The sequence below is a fragment of the Euprymna scolopes genome, chromosome 1 (genome assembly GCF_053919585.1).
Source record: "Euprymna scolopes isolate OS-2025 chromosome 1, ASM5391958v1, whole genome shotgun sequence".
Taxonomy (NCBI): domain Eukaryota; kingdom Metazoa; phylum Mollusca; class Cephalopoda; order Sepiida; family Sepiolidae; genus Euprymna; species Euprymna scolopes.
Window position 1 is genome coordinate 130,756,853 of NC_136482.1, and position 15,078 is coordinate 130,771,930.

The following is a 15,078-nucleotide window of genomic DNA, read 5'->3' on the forward strand; positions in this document are numbered from 1 at the left end:
TGAGGACAAAAATGGATGGTCACATTCAATGCTGCCAAAACTAAGCTTGTTTCCTTCAATAACTACAAGAAAACTTCTCTACCACCAATAGCAATGCCCATGAACACATTAACTGAAAGTACTTCCTTTAAATTCCTCGGCCTAATGTTTACAGGGAACATGAACTGGAATAGATACATTGAGAGCATTGCCAAGGCTGCTGTGAAGAATGTGGGCTCTCTCTACCGTGCTAGAAAACTACTTACGCCTGAAAGTATCCTGTACCTCTATAAGGCCACCATTCGCCAATGTATGGAGTACTGTTGTCACATTTGGGCTGCTGCATCTGCAGCTTGTCTCTCACTCCTGGACAGGGTTCAAAAGAGAGTTGCCAATCTGATAGGTCCTAAACTGTCACCTATGCTTCAGCCTCTGTCCTATTGACGAAATGGTGCATCCCTTTGCCTGTTCTACAAGTACTTTAATGGTGAATGCTCTGACGAACTACAAGCACCTATACCCCTCGACATGAACACCCCCAACAAACCCGACAAGCAGCTAAATCCCATCCCTTCACAGTAGAGATCCCTAGGTGTAAGAAAGCCTTCTACTCCAATTGTTTTTTCCTCGTGGAACTCCCTTTCAGGATTCTGCTTTCCCAACTGTATTGACATGCAGAAGTTCAAGTGTAATGTGAACAGTCATCTTGCTACTCATCTCCCTTCATAATACTCCTACAAATTATGTCCCCGATAGTAGCCCCCTACTTCAAAGTAGCACTGTGACTTGTTTGGGGTGAAAATTGAAAATAATAAAAATAATTTGCTACCTGGTGATTCTTCTATACTCTAAAATGTTTTATTTATTTCAATTTTGTTATGTATGCCTACCGTATATATATATATATATATATATATATATATATATATATATATATATATATATATAAGCAGGGAAGCCCAACGTTGTCTGGGATTGAATGAGCATAAACAACTGTTCCACCCTCTCATACATTTATTGTTATCGAAATCGGTGAAATCGCCCATTTTTCAATCAAATCGATTGATTGCCTGTTCTGGTTGAGGAACCCCACACCTGCAGTAACTTAGTCCACAATACATTATAGTCTATATTGCACTGTAGAACATCTATTCTTGCTTTTATAAAATTATTTTTGTACTAGCAGTTCAACCCAGAGTTGCTCGGGGCCTATGTACTGTTCATAACTTTATGTGCAGATATATATATATATATATATATATATATATATATATATATATATATATATATATATATTAAAATGTTTGACTTATGTCCAGGTAACCTACATCTAAAATGTCAAGTGTTTAGACCCAAAATTGGCGGAGGAGTTTGGTAGAGTCTGCAAAGGTCAACTCTTTCAACTTTTACCTCTTGGCAGCCAAATTTTTGTCCAAAAATTAATTAAAAAATTTACTGCATATCTGAATACCCTTTATGTAAATTTTCAAATGTTTAGACCCAAAATTAGCTGATTAGTTTGCTAGACACATTTTTGGCCAAAAACCGATTAAAAAGCTTGTGCTATGTCTGAATACACTTTATGTAAAATTTCAAATGTTTAGACTAAAAATTGGCTGAGAAGTCAAAATGTTTTTAACTTTGACCCCAACTTTGACCCCTTAACATTTATTGTTTTGGGCTCAAATCAAATTAAAACGTTTGAGCCATGTCCAAGTAATGTACATCTAAAATGTCAAGTGTTTAGACTCAAAATTGGCGGAGGAGTTTGGTAGAGTTTTCAGAGGACAAATCGTTGAACTTTGCCCCCTTGACAGCCAAATTTCTGGTCGAAAAACGATTAAAAAGATTTTCCTAAATCTCAATACCACTTTTGTCAAATCTTGAGCCTGTAGACTGAAAATTGACAGAGTAGTTTGGTAGGAAAATGTACACACACAGACAATTTCACTTTTATAGATATATAGAGAATGTTTTGAATTGAATTTTCCAATGCAAAAGTCAGATATCATGGTTCAATTGTGCTCTAAACGTATACATTCATTTCGAATGCGCCCCTGTCTTATAAAATAATTTACAGTTGATTTCTGCTCGTGCGGTGATAAAACTTCTCAAATGCACTTGTGATGTTAGGCTGTATAAAAGTGTTAACTTTGGTCAAAATCGGACTTTCTTTCTTTAATCAGATTGTTTCGTTTATCGGTTTTCGATACTTATTGAAAACATTCTGATACAAAAATTAAATAAGAACACCCCCAGACACATCAAATATCTTTGCATGAAATTCAAAAATATAGGCCTAGCCGTTTTGAAATCTGTAGGGAACGAACACACACACACATGCAGAAAAACAATGTTCCTTTTATATTATAACAGATTATATATATATCTACAATGGCATGTACCTATTTACAATGCCTCCCCACGGGACAGAGTTAGACACCAGGGTCGTTTTTTAACGTGGAGAAAAGGTACAAAAATAAAAATTGTCTCAGTGGTGAAGGATTTCTTCTCCACTGAAAGAGAACGAGAAATGGAAGTGCCGCATCTGGATAACAGATGGTATTTATTTGCTCCCCCACCGAGCAAATTAGGCACAAGGCCAATTTTTAATGTGAGGAGTGAAGGGAGGGGGAAGGGAAAAAGGGGACCAGCTCCCGAGAGGTGGGAAATGGGAGCTGGTTAATGGTCATGTATGTGGGGTTTCCCCCACATCTGGTCTTTGCTTGCAGTATCTGCCGGAACAGATGGTATTTATTTGCTCTCCCACCGAGCAAATTAGGCAAGGCCGATTTTTAATGTGAGGAGTGAAGGGGAAATGGGGACCAACTCCCCGGGGAGTAGGGGAGCTGGATAGTGACAATTAGTATGAAGGGTTGCCCCTACATTGACCAAGGTCTTATATGTGGGGTCGCCCCCACATATGGTCTTTGCTTGCAGTATCTGTCGGAACAGATGGTATTTATTTGCTCCCCCACCGAGCAAATTAGGCACAAAGCCGATTTTTAATGTAAGGAGTGAAGGGAGGGGGAAGGGAAAAAGGGGACCAGCTCCCGAGAGGTGGGAAATGAGAGCTGGTTAATGGTCAGGCATGTGGGGTTGCCCCCACATCTGGTCTTTGCTAGTCATAGCTTGCAGTATCTGTCGGAACAGATGGTATTTATTTGCTCCCCCACTGAGCAAATTAGGCACAAGGCCGTTTTTAATGTGAGGTAAAAACCAGCTCCCCTTAAAGTAGGCAAAAAGGGGGCACTCTGGTTACCAAAAATAATAATTGTCCCAGTATAGAGGGTTTCCCCTCCATTGACTGGTACAAATTATCTTAAGTGCAGTAACAGTCGGAACAGATGGTGTTTATTTGCTCCCCCACTGAGCAAATTAGGCACAAGGCCGTTTTTAATGTGAGGTAAAAACCAGCTCCCCTAAAAGTAGGCAAAAAGGGGGCACTCTGGTTACCAAAAATAATAATTGTCCCAGTATAGAGAGTTTCCCCTCCATTGACTGGTACAAATTATCTTAAGTGCAGCATCTGCCGGAACAGATGGTATTTATTTGCTCCCCCACCGAGCAAATTAGGCACAAGGCCAATTTTTAATGTGAGGAGTGAAGGGAGGGGGAAGGGAAAAAGGGGACCAGCTCCCGAGAGGTGGGAAATGGGAGCTGGTTAAAGGTCAGACATGTGGGGTTGCCCCCACATCTGGTCTTTGCTAGTCATAGCTAGTCCTAGCTAGTCATAGCTTGCAGTATCTGCCGGAACAGATGGTATTTATTTGCTCCCCCACCGAGCAAATTAGGCACAAGGCCGATTTTTAATGTGAGGAGTGAAGGGAGGGGGAAGGGAAAAAGGGGACCAGCTCCCGAGAGGTGGGAAATGGGAGCTGGTTAATGGTCAGGCATGTGGGGTTGCCCCCACATCTGGTCTTTGCTAGTCATAGCTAGTCATAGCCTGCAGTATCTGCCGGAACAGATGGTGTTTATTTGCTCCCCCACTGAGCAAATTAGGCACAAGGCCGTTTTTAATGTGAGGTAAAAACCAGCTCCCCTAAAAGGGGTCACTCTGGTTACCAAAAATAATAATTGTCCCAGTATAGAGGGTTTCCCCTCCATTGACTGGTACAAATTATCTTAAGTGCAGTATCTGCCGGAACAGATGGTATTTATTTGCTCCCCTACCTAGCAAATTAGGCACAAGGCCGATTTTTAATGTGAGGAGTGAAGGGAGGGGGAAGGGGAAAAGGGGACCAGCTCCCGAGAGGTGGGAAATGGGAGCTGGTTAAAGGTCAGACATGTGGGGTTGCCCCCACATCTGGTCTTTGCTAGTCATAGCTTGCAGTATCTGCCGGAACAGATACTACACTTTGATCTTGACCAAAAGGCCAAATGTATTGTGAACTAAGTCACTGTTTGAAGCCATGTGAAGCTTCCTCTCGATGCACCGCGATGGGTTCCCAACTAGAGCAGGCAATCAATCGATCTGATTGAAAAATTGGGCGATTTTATCGATTTTGATAACAATAAAAATGTGGAATTGTGAAACATCCATCGATCATCATTCAATATCGGGCACCGTCGGGTCAACCTGTTAGTATGTGTGTATATATATCCCGGTTTGAAGCAGTTGCTTATCTAGCCGCACTGATGAACTGTAAACAGCGAAACAGTACTTCTGTAGATATACCTTTCATTTTATTCCTTCGTAACTTTTATATCCAATTCATATCAAATATTGGTGTGGTTCTGGGTTATACTAAAAGATGCTATCGCAGATTAAAATGGATTCTACTAAGGCCGGGGAGCACATCACAAGTTTATCAGATAAGTTTATGAATAGATATTATAAGTTAAATCTTCTTTATTGGCGATTCCTTATCTGTTTGTCTTTGTAAACAGTTTAAATAGTTTGGAAGTCAATAAGTTTCATGAACTGCTTAGGTAAAATGTATGCGGAAAGAGAAACAATCGATACAAGTTTTAGTTAAAAGAAAAGAAAATGAAAAGATATGGAGAAATATAAGAAGGCTATAGCAATGCAGAAAATCGGTTGTTGTATTGGTGTGACGTATAAACGAAAAAAGGTCTTATTTGTTTTTGTTAAAATAAAATGGCCGAATACAAAACGGAACTTACTGTGATCCGCATCAATATCAGTAAGTGTATCTATGAAGGTCCGCACGTCGTTAATTTTTTCATGGACAAATCCATGAAGAGGTTGCATCCACTGTTCTTTGCCAACTGGTTCGGATAGATTTCCAATTGTCTGTGTTACCTTTTAGCATAAAAAAATTATAAAATTAAAATAAAAAAAACAATGTCATGGATTACATAAACGAAAAGATTTTAAAGGGAATAAAATTTTTCCTGTTTTTTATTTTTTTATTTTTGTAAATTCAGAACAAAACAAGAAAATCATCCGTGATCTGATCCCGCGTGATTATCATAGTTTAATAAGAGAAAGAAAAAAAAAAAAAAAAAAAAAGAGACAAAGAAAAGAAAAAAAACGACATTGATCATAAATTTTCATTGATTGACGTGAAATCTTAATGAATGGACTTTTAGATATTCGTGAAAAATTGCATTCATCTTTTAATCATTTGGTGTAATTTTCATTACTCCATGAGCAAATCAGTTGTTTTTATGAGCATTTTCTCCACCATCGGTTTGTCATTAAATCAAGAGTTTTAGACCACTGAAACTGGTTTTAAGATGTATACGCGAATGGAGAAGGAGCACTATTTGAAAGTATCATCTGCCTCGTATTGCCAGTATAGCCATTTTTCCGCTAAATCTGGTGATTTTATTTGAAATCTAACTAATAAAATGTATGTTAACTAAAATATAGGGAATTTAATGCATATATATATATATATATATATATATATATATATATATATATATATATATATGTATATAATGGCAAGCAATCTACGAAAGATTAATGCAAGCAACAGTAAATGTAGTCACTAGTTTTGTCCTCTCTCTCTCTCTCTCTCTCTCTCTCTCTCTCTCTCTCTCTATATATATATATATATATATATATATATATATAATATATATATATAATATATATATATAATATATATAAATATATATATATATATTTATATTCTAACATTGCTACAAATATAATTTGCTGATTTCTTTATGTCCTCTGATTAGAAGACTAACAAGAATAGCATTCTTTGAAACTCCGTGGAATAAGGACTAAGGACTTTGTAAATTGTTTTTTGGAGTATTCAGTCGAACAATAAATTTGGATTCTAAAGTTCAAATTACAGTTTTAATTTTCTTTCTCTTATATATATATATATATATATATATATATATATATATATATATATATATATATATATATATATATATATTATTAGCATGGTGACCCGACGTTGCCCGGGGCTGAATGACGATTAACGAATGTTTCACACTCCCATATTTTTATTGTCATCCAAATCGATGAAATAGCACATTTTTTAATCAAATCGATTGATTGCCTGCTCTAATTGGAGACCCATTGTGATGGACCTGAAGAAAGCTTCACATACCTCTCACAGTAACTAACTTCACAATATATTGTAGTCTACATTGCACTGTAGAGAACCTACTGTTGATTTTATAAAATCATTTTTATATATAATGGCATGCATTAAAGGTTGAAATGCAAAAGTCAAGTATCATGCTTCAGATGTGCTCTAAAAAGAAATATTCATTTCGAACGCACCCCTGTCATATAAAAGAACCTACTGTTGATCTTATATGCTTGGTATAATTGGTTGTGCGGTGATAATGGCTTAAATTTAAGTTTCAAATGAAAAAGTCAAGTATCATTGTGAAATTATTGATTTCATATGTTGGGCCTTTTGGCTCATGTAAAACTTCTCACATGCACTTGTGATGTTAAGCTGTGTAAGATATTAACTTTGGTCAAAATCGCTTGTTTCTTCTTTCATTGAATTATTTCGATTATTGATACTTATCGAAGACATTCCGATGCAAAACCTTGCACAGCTTAACATCACAAGTGCATTTAAGCAGTTTTATTAGCCAAAAGGCCCGACATATAAAATAGACAGTAGATTCTTTGATATAACAGAGGTGCATTCGAAACCAATGTTTCTGTTTCGAGCACAATTGCATTACTCATACTTGACTTTTTCATTTTAAACTTAAATTCAAGCTATTATCACTGCACAAGAAATAAAATAAAATAATCAATAAAATCAGCAGTAGGTTTTTTGGTAAGACAGAGGCGTGTTTGAGATGAATGTTTCTGTTTAGAGCACAACTGAAGCATAATACTTGACTTTTCATTTTAATTTTTAATTCAAACTATTATATTTAAAAATAATTTTATAAACTCAACAGTAGGTTCCCTACAGTGCAATGTGGATTACAAAGTCGCTGTAAGGAGGCATGTGAAGCTTCCTGCCAATGCACGGCGATGGGTCCTTAACACGAGCACACAGTCGATTTGATTGAAAAAGGGTCGATTTCATCGATTTTGATGACAATAAAAATATGGGATTGTGAAACATTTGTTGACCATCATTCAATCGCGGTCAACGTCGGGTTTCTTGCTGGTATATCATATATAATATATACATATAGTACATAATATTTATATTATAAATATATGTATATATAATCTATATATCTCTTTATCTCTTCTCTTTATATATAATAAAATGATAAAACTTTTTCCTCTGCCACTTCCAACGTTATATCTGTGGAAATATTTTTTAATTACTTATATATTTTTTTATATATACCAATCCTTATGGCAGAAGCTCAATGTAATTACAGAGCATATAATAAATAAATGACAACATGTGTAATAGATTGATGTCATTGATGTAATTTGTGTAAACTGTAAATTTGGATGTATTAATTATAAATAATAAATTTACTAATTAATGGATAGAACATTTCTGGCGGAATTTACTTAAGTTAATAGACTTTGTTAATATGTATATGCGGGGTTAGTGACTTTATTTCTAAAATTCAAAATGGTGTAATGAAAGAAAACTATAAGGTATTTGCAACTTCTCTTCCAATTTTCAGATTTTTTTTTTTTCAAATCATGTCCAAACGCATTTTATTTCCTTTTGGTGGATTGATTATTGCTATTTCTTCGAAAGGCAAAAAAGATTCACTGATTGATATAATAATAAAGTGATTGATTTTGTGCTACGAAACAGATACTGTCAAGTATTTTAAATGTCAACTGAATTAAAGAAATAAATTGTAAAATGGCCAACATCATGAAATTTGAAATATAGACTTTTGCCATTTATTCATTAGGTATATATATATATATATATATATATATATATATATATATATATATATATATATATATAGTCATCCACATACGGTATTGTTTCGCTGTTTCTCATTAGTGCGGCTAAAAAAGCAACTGCCTCAAGCCAGGATCAAATCCTGTTCGCCCAAACGACAGTCAGAGCTTCTAACTGTTGCGCTATACAGCTGCTGTTATGCGGGCAGTGAATTAACAATGTTTTGACATTGTCCAAATACCTAAGCTCAATTTGTTTACACAAAGAGCATCGCTTCATATGCTAATGGTAATTTGTATATCATTTCTCAAATGCTTAACCTGAGATAGGGAGCAGTATAGTCATCCACATACAGTACTGTTCTACTGTTTCACATCTCACCAGTGTGGCTAGACAAACAACTGTCTCAAGCCAGGATCGAATATATATATATATATATATATATATATATATATATATATATATATATATATATATATATATATATATATATATATATAAACTCGTTTTTGTGTGTAAGTATATATAAAATTTATTTCTTTTAAAGTTTTTCTATTAAAAATTTGAATGCATATATTGATTAGTTTAATACGAATAAAACAAAAAATAAAAATTTGAATATTGATTAAAAATTTGAATATTGATTAAAAATTTGAATATTGATTAAAAATTTGAATGCATATATTGATTAGTTTAATACGAATAAAACAAAAAATAAAAATTTGAATATTGATTAAAAATTTGAATGCATGTAATGATTAATTTAATACGAATAAAACAAACAAATAAAAATTTACAGAATTTAATATTTAATATTATCACGTCAGATACTATTTACAAGTAACGTTTTCCTTTAAATGTAAATAAGTAGAAATAAAAAGGAAAGAACTGGATCAAAGAAACAATTTGGGGTACTTGCCTTGGCTAGCAAGGTAAGAGTGCGGCTGACTTTTCTGTCTGGGTGATGTTCCTGGAGCAGGAAAAGCTTGGGTGACAAAACAGCTGGGACGAAGAATCTCAAAAACAGAAAGCCACTCACAGCATGGTATGCATAATCCTGATGCAAAAATAGAAAACAAAGAAGATCAGTAAAAACAAAAGAAAAAAAAAAGACGAATGTGCTATCAGGATACAAATTGTACAAAAAAGTCAAAGAACCTCACGATGCCGACACTAGACACTCATGCCCCCATGCAAACCTCTAATGCCGGGGTTGGGGCGGATTCGCCATGTGGTGACTAGTCTGAACTAAACGATATGTTGCTTTACTTTTTATCACAAACAATTAGAGAATTAGCTGAATTTTATGAAATTTTTAACATTCAATACATTACTTTTTATTAAGGCATCAACACTTATTGAAGCTTAAAGGTCATTCGAGGATAAAGGTTTAATGACGTCAGATGAATGGTGAGTCAACACCATGATGATTGGTAATGATGTTGGAGATTGGGCAGAATTTGATTATTTCAGAAGGCGGCTCAACAAGAATTTATTCATCTATATTTCAAAAGGAACTAGAACAATATCCATGCAAGTACGTGTAAAATTAATTCCTCAACCAGAACAGTTTTGCACCACTTTAAAGTCACCTTGCGAAGATTAAAATCAACATATAATGATCCTAAACCTTATGTCTAGTATCCTTTTTCCAATTTTGATCAAAATCCATTACAAGATTTTGATTCCAGAAATTGTCTTAAATTTAAAGCTTAAGCATAAGGAGTTTTAAGTAGAAATTCAAATTCAGGTGTGTTCAATAACTATGGACCAAATTTAATGTAAATCTGCAATATTTGAATTTTTATATAGGAGGTCACACAAAAGAAACTGAAATTTTGGGAATTTCTTAATCAATTGTTAAAATATTTCTTTATCTATTGTTAAAATTTCATAAAAATCGAAGATATTTGAATTTTCACAAAAAGCCTTCATTTGTCTTTGCCTCCTTTGCATAAAAATAAACTAAATATAATCCACATTACCCACCTTCATACCTAGTTTTTTTCCCAAACATAAATCAATTCTAGAACTAAAATATATTTTAATGTTTTTTTATTATTAAAATTAATAGGTAAAAAGGCTTAGGGAAACCAGCGTTAGCTCATATTTGATATAATACGAGGGGCGTGCAATAAGTAATGTCCCTGATCCACTTCCCATAGAAATAGAGCAACGAAACTTGGCACAGTTATTAGTCTTTCTCTACATAGGAACCACCCAGAGTTACGCATTTCTCCCATTGTATGATGCAGCTCTGGAGACTGCTTTTGTAGAACACCCCAGGTTGGTCCTCCAACCACGACGTGACTTCAGAAATCAAGGCTGCATCATCTGGGAAATGCTTCCTTAAAAAACAACTTCATGGCTGGGAAGAGGTGAAAGTCAGAGGGTGCAAGGTCAGGAGAGTCCCTACTCCTCCTAGGATGGGGGAGGATTTCATAACCACATGCCCGTGCTTCTGATCTGGCAACATGCGAGTTGTGGACCGGAGTGTTGTCCTGCAGGAGGAGGGTGCCTTTGCTGATCTTGCCCCGCCTCTTGATTTTGATAGCTTCCCTTAATTTCCTCAAAAGTAAAGCATAATAGACTCCTGTAATTGTGGTACCCTTTACCAGGAAATCTGTCATCACTACTCCGTCCTGGTCCCAGAAGACTGTGAGCATGACCTTGCCAGCGGAGGGCTGCACCCTTGCCTTCTTTGGAGGTGGTGAGTTCAAGTGCTTCCACTGCATTGACTGGGCTTTGGTTTCTGGATCATAGTGATGGACCCACGTTTCATCCTGTGTAATCAGTTTTTTGAAAAACTTTGACTAATCTTCTTGGCACATCTCCAAATTCATCCTCGAGCACTCAACGTGTTTTCGCTTCTGGAATGATGTGAGCAACCTGGGATCACTCTGGCAGACACCTTATGCATATGCAAATGGTCATGAATGATAGTTTCCACAGACCCTGTACTAATCTTGACATCTTAGGCTATTTGGTGAATAGTAATGCGCGATTTTCCAAAATAGCAGCCTCAACTTGACAGACAGATGCCTCATCAATTGCAGAAGGGGGCGACCAGGTCTGGGAGCTGTTTCCACAGACTTCCGGCCATGTTTGAATTCATGATGCCAGTGTTTTACAAGATCATATGATGGGGCATTATCACGATAAGTTTCTTTCATTTCATCAAAAGTCTCCTGTGGTGTGCGTCCTTTCAAATACAAAAACTGGATCACTGCTCGACATTCAACAGGCTCCATTTCACAACTGACTTAGTTCAAACAGCTGCAAAACAGAAACCACAATCAGTTCAGAGTTGTAATTTACCACATAACCCGTAGAGATATAAATCATTGCACATGTAAAATTTCAGCTAGATCAAACAACTGGAAGTGGATCAGGAGCATTACTTATTGCACGCCCCTCATAATAGATGAATTAAAAAAATTGTGATGCTAATTTGTATTTAGCAATACTTATTTGAATGACAGCGACCTTACCGAATTTGCTTCATTATCTGGAGACCATTTGCTTTGCACTTGCTCTTTGAGATTTTTAAAGACTAGTCGCATCAAAGCTGGACATTTGCTATGAGAATTCAGAATCGTATCCATGATATTTGTGATGTAACTGGTCACTGCTGTCTTGCTATGTTCAAGAACATGTCCATTGGAATCCTTGATGCTTGACCAATGTCGCCTAAAAGAAAAATAAAATAAAGATTTTTTTAGTGTTCAGTGAAATATGAAATATTTATCAATGTTTAAACTGATTTTTTTTAATCAAATTCTGGATGTTTTTATTTTTTTGTTTAGCAAATGGATGATAAGATTAGGTTTTGTTAAGAAGCATAAAATTTGATAAAATATTATCTTCAGGTTTTTTTTAATTTATGGAATAACTTTGAGATGTTTATAAATATTTTTAAAACCAAATACTAATGATGCTAAGAGATTATTTATTTATTTATTTTTTTATTCAATAAATGAAACCGATACAAATAAAAAATTATGAGCAATGAATAACAGTTACTTTTCAGTCACCGTGTAATTGTTTGGATTATTTCTTATCTTCAGTATTACTTTCAAAATGTTTTGGATGATGTAATCTTTGACCTTCTTCGGGTGTATCTTTTTGAAATCGGGAATCTTTCTGTTGAATTCAAGAATTTGCATAGAATTTCGAATAGAACACTTTATTTAATCCACTAGGTCGCATGCTCTTGTTCTGTCAGCCATTACTGAGTAGAATCCTGAATAATTCGCAATTGTATTCTGAGTATCACCTACACTGAGAATTGAACTTCAACCTTCAGAAGAGTATCAATGACAGTTGAATTTTGCCAAATACTTGATCCACTACTCAGAAATGCGATACTCAGAATATAACTGCAAATTACTTGTTAATTTCTCCCGGTCGTGATTGACGGACCGAGGGGTGCTACTTTCATAGATGAAATAAAGAATTTTGTTTGAAATTTTGTGCAGATTCCCAAGGTCGAAACGGTACACCTGAAGATGGTTACATCAGCTGAAACGTTGTGAAAATAACACCCAAGATGAGAACAGTAGCTGAATAATCCAAATAATGTGAATTATTAATCCTCATTTAACAAATTCAGAAACATTGTGTTGAAAATTCTGCAGTCATAACCTGCTATTCTTTCTAAAGATAAAGGTTTTTTTTTATTTGGGTGTCACCACTTATCAAGACCCGAAAACCACTTGAGGATAAAGGTTAATAATTGTGAGATGATTGTTTAGTAATCACTAATGATGGAAATTGGGTAGAATTTGATTATTTATGGGGACATATTCAACCGATGGAATGGATGGAATACTGTTGCCATATCTGGGCAGGAGCTGCTAAAAACAGCCTATCCTGCCTTGACAGAGTACAAAATAGACTTCGTGGCTTAGTGGGGGATGCCCTTTTCTCTACCCTGCAACCTCTCTCCCACAGAAGAGACGTTGCGAGCCTATCCTTTTTTTATCGTTATTTCCATGGCAGGTGTTCATCTGAACTGCAATCTCTGCAATCTTTCACGAAAAACACCCGTCTAGCTGAATCCACTGTGAAAAATTTCCCCCACTCTATATCTGTGCCTAAATCAAAACGTGGATTCCATGAACAAAGCTTCTTTCTTAGAACTGCACGCCTGTAGAACTCTGTTCCGTCTGCCTGCTTCCCACCGGACTACAACTTGGATGTCTTCAAGTCCAACGTTAACAAATTCCTAATGAACCGCCCTCTTAAGTAAACACTTCATCAAATCTCCACACTAACGTAATGTACTTGCAATAACCCTTATCCCTGAGTGGCTTCCGGGCCTTGATAAGTGGTGATCACTATGTAAAAAAAAAACAAAAAAAAAAAAAAAAACAGTGTTCCACAAGCAGGCAGTTCTGGGAAAGAAGCTTTGTTCATGGAATCTATATTCACATTTAGGCCCAGATAGAGAGTGCAGGAAAATATATATAGTGGTTGTAGCTAGTCGAGTGTTTTTTGTGAAAGTTTAGCAAGGCAGATCATAGATTCAAGTCGAGCACTTGCCATGAAAATAATGGGTGAGCAGAGACAGGCTTGCAATGTCTCTTCTAAGGGAAAAGGGCTGCAGGGAAGAGAAAAGGTTTTGAAGCCGATTGGAAATTTTAGATAAATATGCACTTGATAAAATTTTAAAATATCCCGAAGGTTTATTGTTTATACAACTTTTGTAATCAGAAGTTATTTTGACCAACATAATTTATTTATTGAAGATATCTACTCTTCAGATGTAAGTATATTTTAAATATACAGTGTTATTATATAGGCTTCAAATTATACTAGAACTGGTGTTGTACAAAAGACAAAAGAAAATAATAGTATAACGAACTATGAACGCGCGTCTATGTGCGTCCTCTTGAGACTGTGGCTGTCTGCTCGCTGTGATTGTCCAAAGTCGTTGCTTGTTTCTGACATCAGTTGCAGTGTTAGTTATGTGGTTTCAATCAGTGTTGTAACACAAAAGAATTCTTTGTCCAAATAACTTTATAACTCTAGCTTAAAACAAAAAATGTTTATCTTTTGGCGGTTACAGTGATACTTGTTTTTTTCTACTGACTAGAAAATAAGAATTCTTAGCCTGGCCAATTCAAAACAAAATAACCGAACACAATCCATTAGCTAAGATCTCTATCTGATCATGAGACGCTCAGAGGGCCAACTCGCCGCCTCTGCTGGAATATATATATATATATATATATATATATATATATATATATATATATATATATATATATATATATATATCCTTGGGACCACAATAGAAAGACCACCTAGATATTCACTTGAAAAAGTAAAATCGGTTACCAATCCATGTACATAAAAACTTAATGTTTAAGAGGTTTTGTATTTGGCTATTGTTTGTGAACAAACTTAATTTGGTCATAACCACAGCAGGGAAAACCTCATATCTGTAGAAACATTATTTTCTCAGATGAACAAATCAAAGTCTTGGCAAACAAACCCAAAACAGGCATATTTCATATTCCAACAAATCCACAGCATCCACAGTGGACGGGTTTATCAGCATCATAATGTCTGGTTCACGAGCTATGTTTAATACCAGCTATGGCTATGTTATCGGCATCATTCCCAGAAAATCTTTGTCAGAATGAGGTATGGCTGATTCGTTCCTAGGAAACGCATGATCTCAAGCACGATATCCTTCTTTAAGAAGGGTTGGTCAGTTTATTGTTAATCGCATGAGGTGCTCTTACTGCATTCTCAGCTATTTTTGTACCCAACCTGAGTGCCCCTTTAGAAGAGCTGTTTT

The 15,078-nt window shown here is 35.5% G+C and overlaps 1 protein-coding gene across 1 annotated transcript in view; it reads right to left on the reverse strand.

The window, feature by feature from the left end:
• LOC145281510 (rasGAP-activating-like protein 1) overlaps positions 1-15,078 on the reverse strand; it is a 668,245-nt gene that overhangs the window by 33,642 nt on the left and 619,525 nt on the right. Inside the window, exons 13-15 of the mRNA XM_080132211.1 lie at positions 11,762-11,960; positions 9,190-9,327; positions 5,107-5,245 (exon numbers count right to left, since the gene is read on the reverse strand). Of these exons, the coding sequence (XP_079988337.1) occupies positions 5,107-5,245; positions 9,190-9,327; positions 11,762-11,960 (476 nt within the window). The remainder of the gene's footprint in view (positions 1-5,106; positions 5,246-9,189; positions 9,328-11,761; positions 11,961-15,078) is intronic.